This window comes from Ursus maritimus, unplaced genomic scaffold (assembly GCF_017311325.1).
Source record: "Ursus maritimus isolate PB19 unplaced genomic scaffold, ASM1731132v1 scaffold_1, whole genome shotgun sequence".
NCBI classification, from domain to species: domain Eukaryota; kingdom Metazoa; phylum Chordata; class Mammalia; order Carnivora; family Ursidae; genus Ursus; species Ursus maritimus.
The window spans coordinates 64,937,195-64,957,861 of record NW_024423343.1 but is presented as its reverse complement, the minus strand read 5'-3'; the positions used below and the strand labels follow the sequence as shown (position 1 = coordinate 64,957,861).

The 20,667-nt window shown below is 37.5% G+C and overlaps 1 protein-coding gene across 5 annotated transcripts in view; it reads right to left on the bottom strand.

Moving 5' to 3' along the window:
* COBLL1 (cordon-bleu WH2 repeat protein like 1) overlaps positions 1 to 20,667 on the bottom strand; it is a 159,668-nt gene that overhangs the window by 56,555 nt on the left and 82,446 nt on the right. For all 5 annotated transcript variants that reach the window (XM_040644464.1, XM_040644470.1, XM_040644478.1 and 2 more), the window contains exon 3: positions 4,580 to 4,768. In XM_040644464.1, coding sequence (XP_040500398.1) covers positions 4,580 to 4,768 — 189 coding nt within the window. The remainder of the gene's footprint in view (positions 1 to 4,579; positions 4,769 to 20,667) is intronic.

The window sequence follows — 20,667 nt, the reverse complement described above, 5'->3', positions numbered from 1 at the left end:
TGGATTTTTTGCACTGTGTTATTGAAATCTATTCACCAATTATATAATGCATTTACTACACATTTGTCATTATTTGATACTTTTCAATAAATGTAAGTATGATATGAATTTTGAAACTCTTCTAAGATCCATACTGTTGTATTACTGATATTTTTTAAAACTGACCCACATTGATCCAGTATTGTCGTTTTTCATAGTCTACTTTTTCCAATAGGTGGCACTGTAGTCCATGTAAAGCATTTCAGAGCTAGGTCTCACCCACCCAGTGCCAGTCGAAAATGGGCTTACTCTTAACTCTGCTATAAACCAGTGCTGTTGGACAGGTCAATCAGATCACAAGTCATGTGTAACGTGTCTCTGGGTCATTTTACACGCAAAGGTCAGAGAGGTGAGAGGACTTGCCTGGGAAGGGAATTATGGAATCAACTATAGGGCCCAGGATTTCTAACTTCAAGTTCTATGCTTTCTTTATTTGTGTTTTCATTTATTTCATTCTCAGATTTGCTCAAATCAAAACAAATTTCTATTTCTGGTAGGAGCATAAAAGAAAAATGTATCTTTGTCTATTTTAAATGGTCTTGATTCCACTCCTCCCTTCTGCAGGAGAGAGAGTGTGCTAATATAGCCATACAATGCTCTCTCCACAGGCTAAAAAAAGAGGATTAATGCCAATCTCTTACCAAATTTCCCAAATGAAAACTATTTTTAAAGTGTCCCAAAGAGAACAGAGGAAAAAGGAACACTTATTTAGTCAGGAATAATTACACGCTGGGCAGAGACACCTGACTATAAGGTAAGGATCTAGAGTGATAGGCAAACATACCCACATATTTCCTTATTCTCTATAACAGTTTAGCCCATAAGCTCATTTTCATTGAAAATTAACTTTCCCAAGTATCTGTAGACACCACTACTTATGCTGTTGCATAGCGCAGCATTTTCTGAGGAGGGCAGCCCCTAAGCAGCTTATCTCTAACAGCAGTATCCTTTAACGCTTACTTTTAATAAGGCACAGAGCAGCTCCGTCTGGTGAAAAAGGTTGCTTACTCTGCCAGTGCGCGTGCGCGCACACACACACAGATATGTTTATGTGTGTGTATATATGCATATATGCACACACACATATATACATATACACATTTTATATATATATATATATATATATTACATACACACACACACATACACACACACTACGATAAGTATTTTAATTCCATCTCCCTTCAATCAAATCATCCATGACAAGAACACAGAAATGCTCAAGGGTTTGCAGGCTGGCACCATAGCTACCCTAAATATAAGCATAGGATTGCAAAGGCAAGATGGCAGACAAAGGGTGACTTTTAGTCCTTAAAGAGGCATTATCATTAAGCTCTAGTACCAAAAGATTGGTAAGCCAGAGCAAGGTTATCGACCTAATTCAGGACAAGTTTTTAGTTTCCCCCTGAGCATAAAGTCTATTACCACCTCCGACCTTATTGTATTCCCTAATCTGAATAAGCTCTTTGGTGAAAAATCAATGTACAAATAAGGGCATTCTTCTGAAGATAATGCTATGTGTTCACATTCCTACAAATGGGACATTCTGAGCATACCTCTGCACAAGAAGACAGAGAGAAACTTTCTAAAAATCTTCCCCAAGAAGACATTTTGGGGGGAAAATCTGAAAAGTTAAATGAAGCATATAAGTTTTCCAAATATTTATTTCAGTCTAATACTGATATTATTCTTCAAAGGAAATGCATATAAATAATACTAATAAAATAAATATCCTACACAGGGAATATTTAGACAAATTAAGAAAAGACAGTCCCAGAAAATTCTATTAAAGACCATTCAGTGACAATATGGAACTCTGATTTCTCTAAGAAAACATTATATATATAAACTTATTTAAAATTACTCTTCCTTAATCTACCAAATTCTTGTACTATTTTGTTGCAACTTTCCCTATTTCATTTATAGTAACAAAGCCAAGAAGAAATTTAAGTTATCCACGTCATGGGTTTTCACTTTAGGTAGCTAACATTTGTATTTTGCAGTTTGTTGCTATAGTTAAACATTTCTTTGTTTTTTAACCATGGGCCAACGGTAGCTGCAGCATTCAAGATATTTCAAATTGTACTTTTTTTTTTAAAGGTTTTATTTATTTGAGAGAGCAAGAGAGAAAGAGAGCATGAACGGGGGAGGGGCAGAGGGAGAGCGAGAAGACGACTCCTTGCTGAGCAGGGAGCCCGATGTGGGGCTCAATCTCCGGACCCTGGGATCATGACCTGAGCTGAAAGCAGACACTTAACCGACTCAGCCCCACTCCAAATAATACTCTTAAGTATTACTGCAGCCTAAAATATCTATAATTGCAGCCTAACATATCTATAATTACTCCTAAGATATCCCGAATCATACAAACACTTTTAATCATAAACACTTAATATTAAAAAATGAGTCACTGCATCTACAACTTAAGTCATTCTTGAAAGATAAAGCTATTAAGAATAAGTCCCTGAATCCAACCCCCTAGTGAAAACACCAACATGAAACAAATTCTGCTCTCAGGAAAATTTTTTCAGCCCTAAACAAATTTTAAAAAGCAATCAGAATTTGGGACACAACTTCCTTGCTCTCTCTGTGGAGAAACTGTCTTTATTTAAAAGATCCTAGAAAAGGAACTAGGGACTATCCAAACAAACGTCTCTTCAGAACATAACCATTTAAAGTTGTTACTTCCATCTACATATAAGAGTTTAGGGAGACAACATTCATTTTAATGTATTTCTTAAATGCCTACTATAATGCAAGAAACTGTGCTAAGCACAAGGCAGTAATGATGCCCGCAAGGATCTTGTGGTTTACTCAAGAAGACAAGACATGCATATTAATTATAGCATAGAATAATATATAACTCAATGGTATAAAACGTCAGGGGAGTCTGGAAGTTGGGGGTAACAGTTCATCCTGGGAAGATTAGGGAGCCTTCATAAATAAAAGTGTCACTTGAGCTACATAAACTAACTGGAGAAAATGTGGGTAGTAAGGTACTCCAGATGGAAAAATTTTCAAAAAGGTGTGGAGGTGGAAAAGTAGACTCTCTGTAGAACAAGAGTCATGCGGCTGAAGCTTAAGATATTCAAAGGGGAGGAGGGAAGGAAAACCCTTCCTAAGAAGAAAGTCTGAGCAGTAGCGTAAGGAAACCACTGTTACCTATCAGCATCAGTAAAGAACTAGGAAAAATAGTGACTTTTTAAAAAAAATGACTTTGACTTCAGGAAAAATAACAGGAACTGCCTTCATTACTCCTAGCTATATTCATTATCCTTATTATTTTTAAACCAGGGTAATAGAATTATTTCAAGGACTGAAGATGATAGCCATAGTCTCTAACTCACAAGCTGCCTTCCTTACCTAGAAGAAGCACAATCCAGGTGATTACCCGCCTCAGCTGGAAGCCCACCAAGGACAATCCCAGGTTTCTCAACCTCCTCCAAACAATTCAACGAGTGATCTCCAAAACCACTTTTCCATACAAAATAAATGGCAAAATGCAACTTACTTAAATTTAATGAGAATTAATTTTTGTTAACGCTGAACTTTTTTCTATTTTCACATATTTTCAATAATTTGTGAAGTTACACCTAAACGTGATAGTGTATCTTAAGATTAAGGTTATCTTGAATGAGTTTCTTCTAGATAAAGCTACATTGTAAGAGTGCAATACCCAATATGTTGCTTACTTATTCTTTTGTTCTATACACTCTCACACACGTTCTCTCTCTTTTTCTCTCTATACAAAGGTCAAATCAGCTTAGATTTCTAAAACAGGACTCCTGATAACAAACGGGCAGTTGAAGGTGAAAGGTGGAACAAGACCAAGTATACAACTCATGTAACTTTCCACTTGAAAATGAAATGGAAAATTACATTTGGCTTTATTCCATTTTTCCAATTTTTATGCAAGTATTAAAAATGTCAGTCTCCTAAATCACATTTTCACTTCTTGCTAGGTTAAAGTTTAATTTTACACTTCTATTACACTTACCCACATTTTTAGTACATTAATGAAATCATTCAAAGAACTAAAAAATCCTACTAGTTTTACAGACAGATTTACCTGTTTTGATACATAAGAGAGTATGACGTTATAAGAGTAGTTAGTAACTTCTGCAAAATCAAATTCAGAGAAGCAGCTTAAAAAAAGGAAGGAATAATTTGAAGAGGAAGGGAAGAAATTTTCTTACAGGTCATTGGTTTCCTTTGTCAGCTGGACTAAACAAAATTAATATAACCAATGACTGTTCCTCTAAGGCTTTTTTTTTTTTTTCAAGAAAGCTTATTAAATAAGTAGTAAAAGAAAAAAAATCATTTCAAATTTCAAGAGTCACTTGACTGGGGCTGTGGAATTCACAGCATTGACACTAAAATATTATTTGAAAAAATTTATCACCTTTAGCATATTTAATAGATAACTGAGTGATGAATGAAGTATTTTGTCAAAGAAAAAATCAAAAGTACATATACAACAGAGGGTAGCAATGACAGAAGAAGAAAAGGAACTCCTGCTCTTTCATTTGCTGCATCGTACCTGCCATGAACAGTAGTTGATTTGATAATATCCCCAGGTAGCACCACTGAGAGTTCAATGTCTTTATCTATCGTGTTTTCTTTCTGTTCCATGATGCAAGCAGAGGAGTCTACAGTATCATCAACTGAAGAGGCATCAAGATTTCTGGTCTCAGCTGGAGGAAGTGGTGCCTTGGCTTTTGGTTTTCTCCTTAAATAAAAACAAAACACAGAAAATAAAATATATCTATTTTTATAGTAACTTTCTAATATGATCTAACTTAATAACAACACAATGTGTGTGTCCATGTTTTTCACATCTAGGGAAAAAAATGCACCAAAATGTTTACTGTTTATTAGACATGTTGGAATTAAGGATTTTTTTTTTTTTTGCCTTCTTTAATTGACACTTTCTTTTGTTCTCAACAATATGATGGCATTATTTGGTAAAAAAATAAAACATGATAAACAGATTTGATATTCACCTCCATTAAATTCAATTAATGGGTTTTTATTATAGTAAAGCAAAAGTGTAATATTTTCTTTGATGAAATAAATTATAAAAATCCTTACTGTGTCAGGATGGAGATCAGCATCTCATTCCCACACTTCGTAACAGCTCTTACCTGTGTGCCTTTCATTCTATTTGTTTCCAATCTAGTGTGTCCTACCTCTCTATCCAGATAACCACCCTACCTACTCTTCGAGGTCTAGCTGAAACTACCCTCCCCAACCTCTCAACATACAGTCTCTCCCTATATAGCATATAAAAGATTCCATAAAGTTAACATTTTTTCTGGGTACGAGTTTCATCTCTCTGCCTACATTTGTAACTCTCTCCAAAAAAGAAGCATGCTATATTTCCCATTGCACTTAGCAATGAACAATGAACTGTGATTGGTTATTTGATAAAATATATTTCTGCTTCAGTGAAAAATTCTATAAATAATTACTCTAACAAATGTTTCGGTGTCATTGGGGCAACCTCTTAACCTATTTATAACAGAAATAGGTAGTAGACATCCTGAAAAAATTCACATGGGTCAATTCAATGACTTGATGGGTTGAAAAAATACATCATAAAAATAAAGTAACTACTAGTAATGACATATACCTATTTTTAAGTAATGCAAATTAAAGATTTTGAAAATGTTGCCCTTATGAAAAGCTAATTGCTTTTCAAAGAACTACTACTGCTTTCCAGAAAAATATAAATTTTAATTCCTCCCTCTCCCCATTTCCTACACAAAGTAAAAACCAAACAAGATAAAAGAGCTTCTTTATAAGTAAATATGTAACATCCACCCATTTAGTATTTTCGAAATTTAAGGTCTCATAAATCTAAGCACCTTTATGCACTTGACAGCACGAAAAGCAGAAACAAGGTTCCTACACTGTACGTTAATTTTCTAAAATAATAGGCCTTCAATTTTTAAGAGTATAATTGCAGAGATAAAATACATTTGAGAAAATATTTCTTTACACTAGTAAAATAAATTTTTATAAGCATTACAATAAATATATTTATAATATCTATATAGAGAAAAACTTTATCCAATTTCAAAATGTTTTTAATACATAGAAATTAACTACTCATGCATTCAACATGCAATTACCCTGTAACAGACAATTATGTAGCAGATTCAGCTAAACACTGGGGATGTAAAAATGGTAAGACCCAGTTCCTACCCCAAAAGAGTTCAAACCTCCAACGGACTGATAGATGTATACAGAATCATGATAAAGTCTGATGATTGCAGGTACACAGAAGATACAGCTAAAGCTCATGGCCAGAGAAACTTTCTTAGGAACCCAGAAATGTTTTACAGATGGGAAACATGAGTTGAGTTCAGAGGAATGAATAGAAACTCACAGGAAAAAACAAGACATGATTGATATTTCAGGCACAGGACATCAAATGGAGCCATGAAAGAAACTGGTACTTCGTAGAATTGAACAGTTTGGTAAAAATCCACAGAAAAGTCAAAGGAGATGAGAAATCAGTGAATCAATTTTTTAAAACTTTGATAAATAAGAGAATTCAGTAAAGTAGCTTGGTATATAAACACGCTAAAGTCAATAGCCTATACAGACAAAGACAAAACTGGTCAGAAAGTATAATGAAAAAGAACTTATTTTACAATAGCAACAAAAATGAATCTTAAAAATTGTTATCATATATATAACAAGAATTTTGCAAAATCTGTATGAAGAAAATTTTAAATGCCAAATATTCACCTTGGATCTCTACCTTCAAATCCAGATTTGTAAACCCAACACCTACTTGACATCTGGAGTCAGATGACTAATTGGAATCTCCAACTTAACTTTGGATTCCTCTCCCCAGCTCCTCCAAACCAAATCCTTTTCTCTCCAAGTCTTCCCATCTCCGTAAATCACAATTCTTTCAGTTGCTCAAGCCGAAAAAGTCCCCTCACACATATAGCTGCAGTCCAATCCATTGACAACTTCTGCCAGCTCTACATGATAGACCTGGATTCCACCAACAACCCTGTTCACCGAACACCTCTGTTCAAGCTGCGAAGCAGTCTCCCAACTCCCAGGATTGCCACTTTACATTCTGTTCTCAACATAGCTGCCAGAGTCATCCTCTGAAATTGTAAGTCAGATCACCACACTTCCTCCCATACCCTCCAATGACTTCTGACTTCACCCAGAATAAGATCTAGAGTGCTATAATTTGTCCTCTCTTGCCTCTGGCCTCTCCCGTTTCCTCTCTCCCTGCGCTCATGACGCTCCACTACTGTGACTCTTGCCCTTTCCTTGAACACACCTAGAATAATCCCCCCCCCTTTTTTTTTTACTCCTAGAACATTCCTGACCCAAGATCCTCCTAACTTTAAGATAGTATCCCTATTTGTTTTACTTTCCGCCTTAGGGCTTACCAGCATCTAACATACTTGCTTATCATGTCTCCTACCATTAAAGAGTAATTAATTACATGACAGTAGGGACTGTCCTGTGTCACACATATTTGCAAATGCACAGAATTTCTGGAATAATGCCTGCCACATAGCAGACACTCCTATTTACTGAATGAATGAATGTCTACATCAACGAGTATTTCCCACAAAAGATGAGGTACCTAAGCATCTAACTAGAAGAAAAAGTTCTCCCCACCAAGGAAGAGAATGAATTTTTACATCAGAATTACCTGTTGGATTTTTAGGCACCAATTATATTTTATTTTTACGAAGACGAGTACTGAGAAATACACACATGATTTATTAGCAAGACATAACTGGGAAACTTAGGGCTTTAAGAGTTTCATCAGGAAGGCTGAGGGAATCCAAGGCAGGGAGGTAAAGCAGCAGGAACAGCTATGTCCGCAGCAGACTTGGCTTTCAAGAGTGGCAGTACTGAGGTCTGACAGGCACCTCCTGCTGCCGCCACCCTCCTCCCAACCCCGGCTTTCATTGTTCCAGGCACTTTCTCATCTCCAAATGTGGCCCATTCCGGTCTCCATTTGCAAGCCCTCCCCATCCTCTATACCTTTACACATATTATTTATCCTTCAACGTCCAGACTGAGTCACAATTCCTTGGGATGTCTTTCCTCCCTACTGCACACCACAAAGAACTCTGATGAACAGTTATAATGTTTTATATGTGTGACTCTTATTTCTTAAAGTACTTTTGAGTCTGTGATGAAAACTCAAATTACTAAAGATAAGCCTACTTAAAAAGAAAAAGGGAGAGCAGAACAAAGCCCTAGTTGAAGTATTATTTACACAGAACTTCTATTAAGAACATCTTAGCGTTCCCTATTATTCCAATAATAAAGCATTTGTTACCTTTCGTCGTGGTAATTGGAAAGCATATTGGTCATCAGACCAAGATCTTTCTGAAGTGAATGAAGAAATCCAACTGGGATAGATGCAATGTCTTAGGAATTAAATAATGAATACGAAGGAAAAATTAAGTGTCATAAAATAGATGAGTAACCTTAAAAATTCAGAGCAATGAGAGCATGCTGAAACTAGCTTTGTGGGGGTGGGAAGGTATATTTCAAAGAGAAGAGATAGGTGACTCAGTTCTTGAAAGAAAAGTAGATTTTAGGCAGGCAGAACCTGTAGGATCATTTATATGTTGATTCTCTATTATAATCCATTTACATTAAATTTGGGGATGTGTCTGCAAATTAAAGTTGGCTTACTACACAGTGTAGTCTAGTGAGAAGAATACTGGGTAGAGGCCTGCCTTTGTTCTGAATCCTGAGAAGCTTTTAGACTTAGTTAACAGCCTTTTACTCACCAGCAAAATTTTTAAAATACCTTTTACCTACTCACATCTCTTCCAATGTTCGTAATTTTTTGATTGAGATGCTTTGAAGCAATAACAAAATGAAATGTCCCCCAAAGCCAAAGGTATAGTGAAAATAATCAAAATTTATAACCTAATCCAGGTATAGGAAATTCTGGTTAAAAAAAAAAAAGACACATCAATATGCAAAACAATTATAATTTACTGCTTAAGAATACTAGTTTTCATTAATATTTTAAAAATCACAGTAAATGTCACTGAACTCCCCCCAATCCCTTTTATTTTTTTTTTAAGACTTTATTTATTTGAGAGAGAGAGAGCACAAGGAGGGGTGGGGGCTGAGGGTGGGGTGACAGCACGCATGGAGAAGTAGTAGACTCCCTGCTGAAGGAGTAGCTTGACACCAGGCTCGATCTCAGGACCCTGAGCCTGAAATCATGAGCTGAGCCCAGGCAGACGCTTACCCACCTGAGCCACCCAGGCACACCCCCACCCCCACCCCATCCCATCCCTTTTAAATAGGAATGTTTGAGCCAGTTTTCCTACCCAGGGGATTTTCACATAAGCTCTTCTTCACCAGTGGCCTAGTTTGACTCTCAGTTTTCACTCTATAGAGGCTGCTACCCTTAACGGAAAACAATAGCAAATTTCACACAAGGGTGGTGGAGGGGAGTTATACTGAGAAGATACAGAAAACTCCTCTAGGTCTGAACAAAAATTCATCAATCCAGGCTTAAAAATAACAAGACATAACATCACAAATGAATATGGTAAATCGAATAGTAGTATTTATATCTGTACTCTCATTTACAATTGATTTACATATGAATACATGTTTCTATTTGAAGCACATAATTTTTCCCCCTCAGCTACAGGTATAATTGGTATACAAAAAATTGCACATTAATATATTCAATTTAGTAAGTTTGTACATATGCATACACTCATGTTGCCATCACCACAATCAAGGTAATAAACCTATACGTCACCCCCCAAAAATATAGCTTTATTCATTAAAATTATCTCAATATTATATTCAATTTTCATAATGAAAATTAAGGTACAATTTCACACTATGCAATAACATTTTAAAAATATCAAAACATAATTTTAACACAGAATTCAATCAGTATCCTGCTATTACTACTGATAGATTTTTTTTATCCGATTTACAAAGCACGTCAAAATCACGTGCCCATTTTTTTAAAAAGATTTATTTCACACACACACACACACACACACACACACGCGCACGGAGAGAATGAGTAGGGGAGGTTCAGAGGGGGAAGGAGAAAGAGAAAATCTTAAGCAGGCTCCAGCCCCAGCGTGGAGCCCTGCATCAGTCTCAGGACCCTGAGATCATGACCTGAGCCTAAACCAAGAGTCAGTTTGGTTTCAGCTATAAATTGCAGACCAATTCCTCAAAGCAATTTCTTAGTGTCTCTCTCTGGGTTTAATGAAATAAGAGAGGATTGTGTCCAATAAAAATCTGTTCCAATGGTGGGCATAACATTGTGCTACATGCTTGAGGGAATGCTGTTAAGAACAGCAAAAGGTCCCTTTCCTTGATGAGTTGATATAAAATAGAGTGAATACAGCAAAGTAGCTTTAAAAGATAGGCAATAATGAAAGGCAGCAAAGGGAAACCCCAAAAATTATACGAGTCTTAAGAGACATTTCTCTTGTCAAGGTCGCCAATCACCTATGTGTGTCCAAATCTAACAATTACCTGAGTCATCTCAGTTACATTTGAGTAAGTTCCTAAATTCCAATAAGGACACATTTCCCAGCTGTGTAGCAACTGTGTTTGGAATTCTTTTCCCTCAGCCTCTTCGTGTGACAACACAACCTCTATGCTCTTCCTCCTTCACTGTCACTCCTCAATCACAATGCCCTGATCTCCCTGCCCAGGCTCCTTTCCTGCCCTTTTCTCTTTCTACAACTCTCACCTCCAGGTGATTTCATCAAACCCCAAAGCTTTAACTATCATCTGTAAGTTGGTGACTCTCAAATTCACTTCCCCAACCCTGACCTGTTTATTGAACTCTGATTTATATGCACAATAATCTCATGGTCATCTCCATTTGGATGTCCAATAAATATATCATAACCCATGCTCTTGATTCTCCTCTCTACCCATCATCCCCATTCTCATCCAAACCTCCCCCACTAGTCCCCATGCCTGTAAATGGCACCACACTAAACATCCCATTAACTCAAGCAAAAGTCCTAGCTGTATTTTGATTCCTCTCTGTCACTATCTTCTATTTTCAAGCCACTATCACGTCCTGTGGGCTCTTAACTCTAAAACACATCCTGAATTTGTGTACTTGTCACCAGCTTCTCTGTGACCACGCTGACAATTAAGGCATCATCTCTTGTTGGGACTGTAGCAATGGCCTCCCGACTGGTCTCTCCTGTCTTTCCTCTGGTGCCTGAAAATCTATTCTCTGCAGTAGTCGGGAGTGATCTTTTAAATATGTAAATCTGATCACCTCGCATCTATGACCCTTCCCTGGCTTCCCAATGCACTGAGAATAAAACCCAAATTCTTATTCTTGGCTTACAAGGCCTTCGATGAGCCATCCTGGTGGCTGTTAAAAGGTGAGATTTCAGAGCAGCAGCACCAGGGACCCCGTTAGGAAAGCACCTTTTCAGGCCCTACCCCAGACCTACATAAGCAGAAATACTGGGGGTAGAGCCCTACAGTTTGCATTTGACAACTCCCAAGTGATTCTGATGCATGGGAGTCTCCGAAAGCACTGACGTAGCCTCCTCTGCAAACCTCTGAGCTCTCTCCCTGTGTAATTCACACTGGCATCCTTTCCCTTCCTCAAACAGACCAAACCCTTCATCTCTGAGGACTTACACAACTGCTCCTCGTATCCAAAGTGCTTTTAACCATAGAACTTCAAATTGCCTGCTCCCTGACCTCATTCAGACTGCAGATCAAATGTTTCCCCCGATAGAGGTATTCTCTGACCACACAAAAGAGGTGCCAATGCCAATCTCCACCCATCTCTCCCTATTCTTCAGGTAACTGTTTTGTACTCATCATATTTATCATTATCTGATATCATCCTGTTCATTCATGTATTCACTTATTATTTGATGTCAGCCTCTAGAATGAAAATTCCATGACAGCTAGGACCTGGCCTTTCTCATTCTCTGCTAGCACCTAGAACGTTAAGTGCAGCGAGACAGGGTGGTCTTCTTATAAGTATTTGTTGATTTAACTGAGGGAAGAAAAGAGAAGAGGGAGGGTTATTATCAGTTCCATTAGTTCATAGGAGAATGAGAGCTTGGTGGGTTGCTGAGAATCAACTATTTTGTAAACAGTCAGAGATATAAGAAGTTCAAAGAGACCAACATAGGTAAAAGTATTCAATCCTCAGGAAGATTTTAAATCTTCTGGCTATTGGAGGGGATGGGGGGCAGGGACAGGATTAAGGATTAAATTGGAACAGACTGAATTCTAGATTGGAAAGAAACCCCCTCCATTTTGCCCAGATGTTCGGTAACTTGCTGTGGGTCAGAACACAGATGTTCTAGCTACAGCTTCCCATGACCAGTGAGGGCCATGATTAATATGAGGGAAGAATAACTTAATGGAACTCCACCCTCAGATCCATTTGGTTTAATGTACCAAATAAAGAGGCAAAGGTATTCTTCACATCAAAGTCAGCACTTACTAAATGCTAGTGCCTTCATGTCCCCAAAATGCCTCCCACAGGCACGACAGAAAAATAAAACAGCTTCCCCCTATTTTATTACCACATCATCAACGACGTAACACTTGAGTGCTGATTCACACCTACTAGCTCATCCTCCCAGCCCTGTGTACGGTAAGTGTGCCCACTGTCATGTTCCAGATGAGAAAACTGATGTGCAGTGTGTTTAAAGAACTTAGCTATCAGTGCTGGAATGGAGATCTACACCCAAATTGCTGGATTCTAAAGCCAGTGCTCTTAACTATTAGACTATACGATCCCTTGGAGAGCTGAAACATTCATACAAAATAACAACAAAAAATGAATGATCAAAACCCAAGTGGTAGAGAATAAAAAAAGTGAGCCATTACTGAATATCTACCACTAAGCACTGTGCAGGAGCCTTTCTGCTACATTTAATCTCATGAGGCAGTTTCATCGCCATTTAACTGGGGTTTACAGAGGTTAAGAAGCATGCTCCAAAGCACACAGAACATGGTACCAAACCCTCTCTATAACCTTAACACTGGCCATCTAAAGAATCCCTGCTCTTTAAATAGGAATGCAGGTGCTAGATATGCAAATGGCCACTCCCACCAACAGAGACTGCTACTTCCCCAGGTGGAGTTGTGGACACAACGTACTGGGAATCAAAAGGCACGGGAGGGTCCTAAATGGCTACTTGTGTCATTTCTCTGGTCCTCCATTCCTTCATTTACAAAATACAGGTATCCAACTAGATGATCTCAGGTCTCTTTCCACATCTAACATAGAGATTTGTGCATAAGAATGTTTACAGACCGAAAATGGTGACTCACATAAGTTACATCTCTCACACCTGAGGGCAAGGCACAGTACTTTTGCATCCCATCTAGCCTGCATACTACAGTTCTATTATTGGCCACCAAAATGGAGAAGGAAAGGAAACTTTCTGTGATAATTTACAAATAACATTTGATTGAAAGAGTGACATAGACAGAAATCCCATGCCAGGGGAGCTCTTCCTATCCTGAGAACACTCTGGAACTGGTCAGGAAAGGGTCTCTCTCCTCTGAGCTCACAGGAAATGGTTCCATTTCCAAGTGCCTTTCTCTGTCTTGGCATACACACTAGGAAAAAATGATGAACAGAGTGACAAACTCAAAAAACAGTTTGAAAATCTCTGGTTTCGGTCTCCCACACTCAATGCTTTCACATTTCAACACTCAGAATACAAGGTACCTACCCCGAGCCATTCATCACTTCAGGGTTTTTGTATTCACTGCACCTCCACTCAAATCTGATCAATAATCCGAACACATTAACTATATCCTGGGTTTCCATCACCCTACATTTCTTTCCTTCTCCCCAGAACACATACACACAAAGTGCACTGATTTCTATTATCTTAATTTCCACTTTCCTATTCCTTCCAAGTTTCATTTTATTTCCCTCCTTCCTTCTGCAGCCAAACTTCCAGAACTCTGCTACCCAATATGGTAGCCATGTGGCTACTGAGCACTTGAAACATGACTGGTGAGACTGAGGGATTATACTTTTAGTTCAATTTAATTTATCTTTTAAAACCGATAATTGATTCAGTTGTTGGAAAATATTTAAGTATATTTGGAACAACTCAGGTGTGTGGATCTATTTTTTAACTGTAAATTTTATGACAACTAAATACAGATTAAATTCTTTGAATGAAAATATACTATCTGGGGCGCCTGGGTGGCTCAGTAGGTTGGGCATCTGCCTCAAGGTCATGATCCCAGGGTCTGGGATTGAGTCCCTCCTCAGGCTCCTTGCTCAGTGGGTAGCATGCTTCTCCTTCTACCCCTCCCCCTTGCTTGTGCTCTCTCTTTCAAATAAATAAAATCTTAGAAAAAAATAAAAGAAAATATACCATTTGAATGGAGATGTGCCATAAGTTTAAAACAGACACTGCATTTTGTAGGCTAAGTACCAAAATATTAAATATCTATTAGTAATATTTTTATATCGATAACATATTAAATAATTTTTTTACATACTATGTTAAATGAAATATATGACTGTGACAGAGAGCCTCTAAGATGGCCCCCAGTAACCCTGACTCCTTGTGAAATCCCCTCTCATTGAATGTGGGTTAGATTTAGTGACTCATGTGCAGTGAATAGAATGTAACAAAGAATGTCACTTCTGAGGTTAGGTTACTAAAAGACTGGTGTCAGTTTGAGAAACACTCACTCGCTCCAAGGGAAGCCCACTAGCATGTTGTCAGCTTCCCTTTGTCTCTGGCCAACAGCTAACGAGGACTTGAGGCCTGCCAACAGCCACGACTGTGAGCTTGAAAGCTGATCCCACCTCAGCTGAGACGTGAGCCCCAGCTGACATCTTGATTGCAGCCTCACCTCCCTAACCAACAATCTAGAAAAGTAGGATTCTACATAAACCCTCCATCTCAGTTCCAGCATCAGGTGACCTGACATGCCCGCTCTGCTCAAAAGCACCCACTGCTCATGCCGTGCACAAAGAGGACCTTCTCTTCACAATCAACCAGTGAAGATCCTCTCTTTGTATGCCTCGTCTTTCAAGAACCTTTCTTGTTTTATACATGGAAGTCCTTCTCCTTTAAAATCTTTCAGTATCTTGTTTATATTTACAGTAGGACATTTGTATAGATCCTTTTGTTCAATAAGTAGCTATGATGAGCTCTCACACCTAACACACCACATAGATGAAGTGGGGTAAATCCAAAGAAGTTCTCCCTTCTAGCACTAACATTATGGTAGAAAGAATAAAGAGAAAGTCAAATAACTAATTACAGTAGAGAAATAAAGTACCCCAGGCTGCCTTGCGTCTTACAGCCTAGTTCTCAATGTACCCCCACCTTATCTGACAGAAAAGTTTTTTGAAGCAGAAATCATGAATATAATTTTTTGTATTTTTGATTAATACATCACCTTTTTCAGAGTATGCTCAATTATTTCTTAAAGAATGGACTATTCAACTCTAGTTTTCATTTGGTTTATTTGTTTTTTATTATATCCCTCTCAAGTCTTCCTTTTTTACTACTTTTAGGAACTTGGCAATTGTGTAAAGTGAGATACAGGGACATAACAGAATCTCTTTGTAACACAAGGTCTACCAGGATAAATCAGCATGAGTAAATGAAGCTTTTGTGGCTTAGTTGTCATAGAGATAGAAGGGGCTCCCTTCTCCTATTTTAATCAGATATCCATTCCAATAGCAGAAACAAAACTTCCAGAAGTTATTTGTAGTGAGAAAACTTTTAATATTCACTATGGTAACCAGCTAATGAAATGCTAAATGACGTGATTCACACTCCCATTCTACTTTTCACCAGGTGATTTCTGAGAAATTTCTTCAGTGATATCCAATAACATTCCCAATACCAAAAGCCTGATTGCTAGTCTGCATTTTGTTTACATATCTAAAATAGCTAAAAACCACACAATATATCACATTTTATCAAAGTCGGTAGGACAATAATTTACTCCTGTTTCTAAGCCTTGCTCTTATTCAAATACACACACACACACTCACAATGCTTGAAATCATAAATGCATAATTTGGTTTTCACCTTCTTTGGTTGGGGGGGTGCGTATCAGTGGTGTGGCAGGGGGAAAACAAAAATAGCTCACTAGATACATAAAGTATAATCTCCCGGTGACAACATTAAGGTAGTACATGTAGAAAAGTACAAGGGGATAGAAAAAAGTATACATTTGCAATTAAAAAGGAAAAAGAACCTACACATGAATCACCAAGAGGTACTACTGATAGAGTTCAAGATTTCAAAATAAGTCCGAGATCTTGGTTTGTGCTTTGGGTCTGCACTTACTAGTGAGCTGGTCATTAATCTCTCTGAAACAATTTCTTCAATCACAAAACTGGACAATATATCCCACTTCACAGTGCTGCTGACAATGGGTAATGCATATTGTCTAGCCCAGTGGTTCTCAAACTTGGCTATATGACAGATCCACCTGAGAAGTTTTAGAAAATGCTGAGGCCTAGGTCCCTCTCCCAGAAATTGATTTAATTGGTTTACAGGGATTTTTAAAATCTCCCTAAGTGATTCTAATGTGCATCCAAGTTTGCAAACCACTAGTCTAGCATAATGCCCGACATATAATAGGTATTCAATTAGAGTTAATGATATACCTTCATAAGAACTCTGAAATGCTGAAACACTGCCTGAAGGTTGCTATTTAGGTCAATCCATTTTGTATAAATTTAGGAAGGTCTCAGAATCACTGAATATGAAAAAATCTTAGAAGTCTAAAAGTTTTGTAATAACTTTTCCAAATCTAAACCTTCATAATATTTTTGCTTCCTTTTATCAAATAAGGAAATTCCTTATGAAGGAAAGGAAAGCCTAAATCTCCCTTGATATTTTCACTGAAGTATAATACAGAAAAATGTACAGATATAAGTGAATGCACTCTTTATTTTTTTATGTTTTTTTTATTATATTATGTTAGTCACCATACAGTACATCCCTGGTTTCTGATGTAAAGTTCGATGATTCATTAGTTGCGTATAACACCCAGTGCACCATGCAATACGTGCCCTCCTCACTACCCATCACCAGTCCAACCCATTTCCCCACCCCCCTCCCCTCTGAAGCCCTCAGTTTGTTTCTCAGACTCCATAGTCTCTCATGCTTCATTCCCCCTTCCGATCACCCCCCCTCTTTATCCCTTTCTTCCCCTACCGGTCTTCCTAGTTCTTATGTTCCATAGATGAGAGAAATCATATGATAATTGTCTTTCTTTGCTTGATTTATTTCACTTAGCATTATCTCCTCTAGTGCCATCCATGTTGCAACAAATGTTGAGAATTCGTTCTTTCTGATAGCTGAGTAATATTCCATTGTATATATGGACCACCAACTTCTTAATCCAGTCATCTGTTGAAGGGCATTTCGGTTCCTTCCACGATTTAGCTATTGTGGACAATGCTGCTATGAACATTGGGGTGCATATGGCCCTTCTCTTCACTACGTCTGTATCCTTGGGGTAAGTACCCAGTAGTGCAATGGCTAGGTCATAGGGTAGCTCAATTTTTAACTTTTTAAAGGACCTCCACACTGTTTTCCAGAGTGGCTGTACCAACTTGCATTCCCACCAACAATGTAGGAGGGATCCCCTTTCTCCCACATCCTCTCCAGCAATTGTTGTTTCTTGCCTTGCCAATTTTGCCATTCTAACTGGCATGGGCGTGTATCTTAGTGTGGTTTTGATTTGAATTTCCCTGATGGCTAATGATTTTGAACATTTTTTCATGTGTCTGTTAGCCATTTGTATGTCTTCATTGGAAAAGTGTCTGTTCATATCTTCTGCCCATTTTATGATTTGTTTATTTGTTTCTCGCGTATTGAGTTTGAGAAGTTCTTTGTAGATCTTGGATACCAGTCTTTTATCTGTAGTGTCATTTGCAAATATCTTCTCCCATTCCGTGGGCTGCCTCTTAGTTTTTTTGACTGTTTCCTTGGCTGTGCAGAAGCTGTTTATCTTGATGAAGTCCACAAGTTCATTTTATCTTTTGTTTCTCTTGCCTTTGGAGATGTGTCATGAAAAAGGTTGCTTTGGCCGATGTCGTAGGTTGCTGCCTATGTTCTCCTCTAGGATTTTGATGGATTCCTATCTCACACTGAGGTCGTTCATCTGTTTGGAGTTTATCTTTGTGTATGGTGTGAGAGAGTGGTCAAGTTTCATTCTTTTGCATGTAGCTGTCCAATTTTCCCAGCACCATTTATTGAAGAGACTGTCTTTTTTCCACCAGATGTTTTTTCCTGCTTTATCAAAGATTAGTTGCCCAAAGAGCCGAGGGTCCATTTCTGGGTTCTCTATTCTGTTCCATTGGTCTATGTGAAGTGAATGCATTCTTATTCATATCTACACACTCAAGGAACTACCACACAGAGACCTCGATTAGAAAAATGTATAAATTAAAAAATTAAATATTTAATTTTTCATCTGTTCTATAATTGTTGCTGCAATTTCGGTTTGTCTCTGGGCTTTTCTAAGTATCTTATGGGAACGTTTATTTTATGCAGAGTTAAGAAAGTCAAACATCAACAAGGGGTAGGATAAGGAAAGCCTCCGGTAGAAATGCACATATCAAAGGAGGAGATAAAAAAATTCATCAAAACAAACGAGCAAAGTTGAAAAACAGACCTGGAAGCAATATAAACAATGAGTCACAAGACAGTCAACATTTATTGGGCACCCACTGTGTGCTCAGTGCTATAGAAAGAAACTGGGTAGATTAAAGAAATACCAGGAGGTCCTCAGATACCAGTAACTTAAAAATGAAATATGTCCAACCAAACAATTTCAAAGATAACCTAAAAGGACCTTACAAAAAAAAAAAAAAAAACACCAAAAAAAACAAAAAACAAAACAAAACAAAAAAACACAACTGAATGCTTACCTAGCTCTAGGAACTAAATTTATTTAGCAAATAATTTCCCTCAAAAACAAACTGAAACTCTAAAACCATGCCCCAGTGCTCACTTGCTGCTCCATTTACTCTGTGCATAGATAGCCCTCTGCCTAGTAAGTAATAAGTGTCAGGAGCAACTGGGCTCAGCATCATCTACTGAAAGCTTCCTTTGAACTTTGTAATTGTTGCGTTGCAGGCAATGTATATGGGACAGTCTATGAAGCTTATGAAAATTAGTCTGAAAAGGTAGTAAAAATGCGATTGACACTGCAATCTAAAAATTCAAAAATGATTAACAAAAACATGGAGACAGAGAACTATGCAACACTTCTTAGTCCTCCTTTTTCTTTCCACATAAAAATTAAGTATAAAAAACCCCATGTATTTCCACTTTCTCAAAAGATGTTAAATACTTACAAAAATTTAAAGAAAGAGTTACTTATTAAATTTAAGGTAAAAACATATCAACAGATTGTTTCACCTTATTATGCTCTGAAACAATAAAATAATAAAGACATTTTCACCCCTAAAAGGAAGTTGAAGAGTTCTTAGTTGCAACCAAGATGGCCTTCAACAGGTGAACAGACAAAATACGGAACACCTGAAATATTATTCGTCACTAAAAAGAAATGAAGTATCAAGCCGTGAAAAACCTTGGAAGACACTTAAATGCATATTCTAAGTGCAAGAAACCAGTCTGAAAAGCCTACATTGCATGATTACAACTATATGACATTCTGGCACAACTACGGAGATAATAAAAAGATTAGTGGTTGTCAAGAGTTATGGGGTGGAGTCAGGGGAGATGAACAGGTGAAGCACCGAGGATGTTTGGAGCAGTGAAAATACTCTGTATGATACTATAATGATGAATACATGTCATTATATATTTGTCCAAACCTATAGAATGCACAACATCAAGAGTGATCCCCAATATAAATTGTGGATGTGGGGTGATTATGAGGTCTCAGTGTAGGTTCATCAGTTGTGACACATGCACCACTTCGGTGGTGGATGTTGATAATGGAGGACACTGTGCATGTGTGGGGACAAGGTACGTATGGAAACCCTATGTACCTTCTGCTCAATTTTGCTGTGAACCTAAAACTACTATAAAAAAAAAAGTCTTTAAAAGAAAGTTCTTAGATGGAATATTTTTCCAGTTTTCAAAAGCATGCTAGGTAAAGAACTAAAAAACATTAAATGTGGATATTATAATTACTAAAATATATACACTTATGTATATTATTTAGTGGGAATGTATATGTTAGACAAGCAAACACACTAATAATAGATCAACCAATCATAAAATGAAAGCAAAAGTTGCCTTCAAGTCACAATTTCAATAGTCTTCTCTCAAATACAGGCATAACTCAGAGGTACTGCAGGTTTGATTCTAGACTACCACAATAAAGCAAATATTGCAAGAAAGCGAGTCAATTTTTTTATTTCCTAGTGCATATAAAAGTTATATTTAAAGTATATGGTAGTCTACTAAGTTTGCAATAAATAGCATTATGTCTGAAAAACAATGTACACACCTTAATTAAAAGTATTGCAAGCCTTTCTCAAGAAACAAGGAAAGTCTCAAATACACAACCTAACCTTACACCTACAGGAGCTGGAGAAAGAACAGCAAATAAAGCCTAAACCTAGCAGGAGAAGAGAATTAATAAAGATTA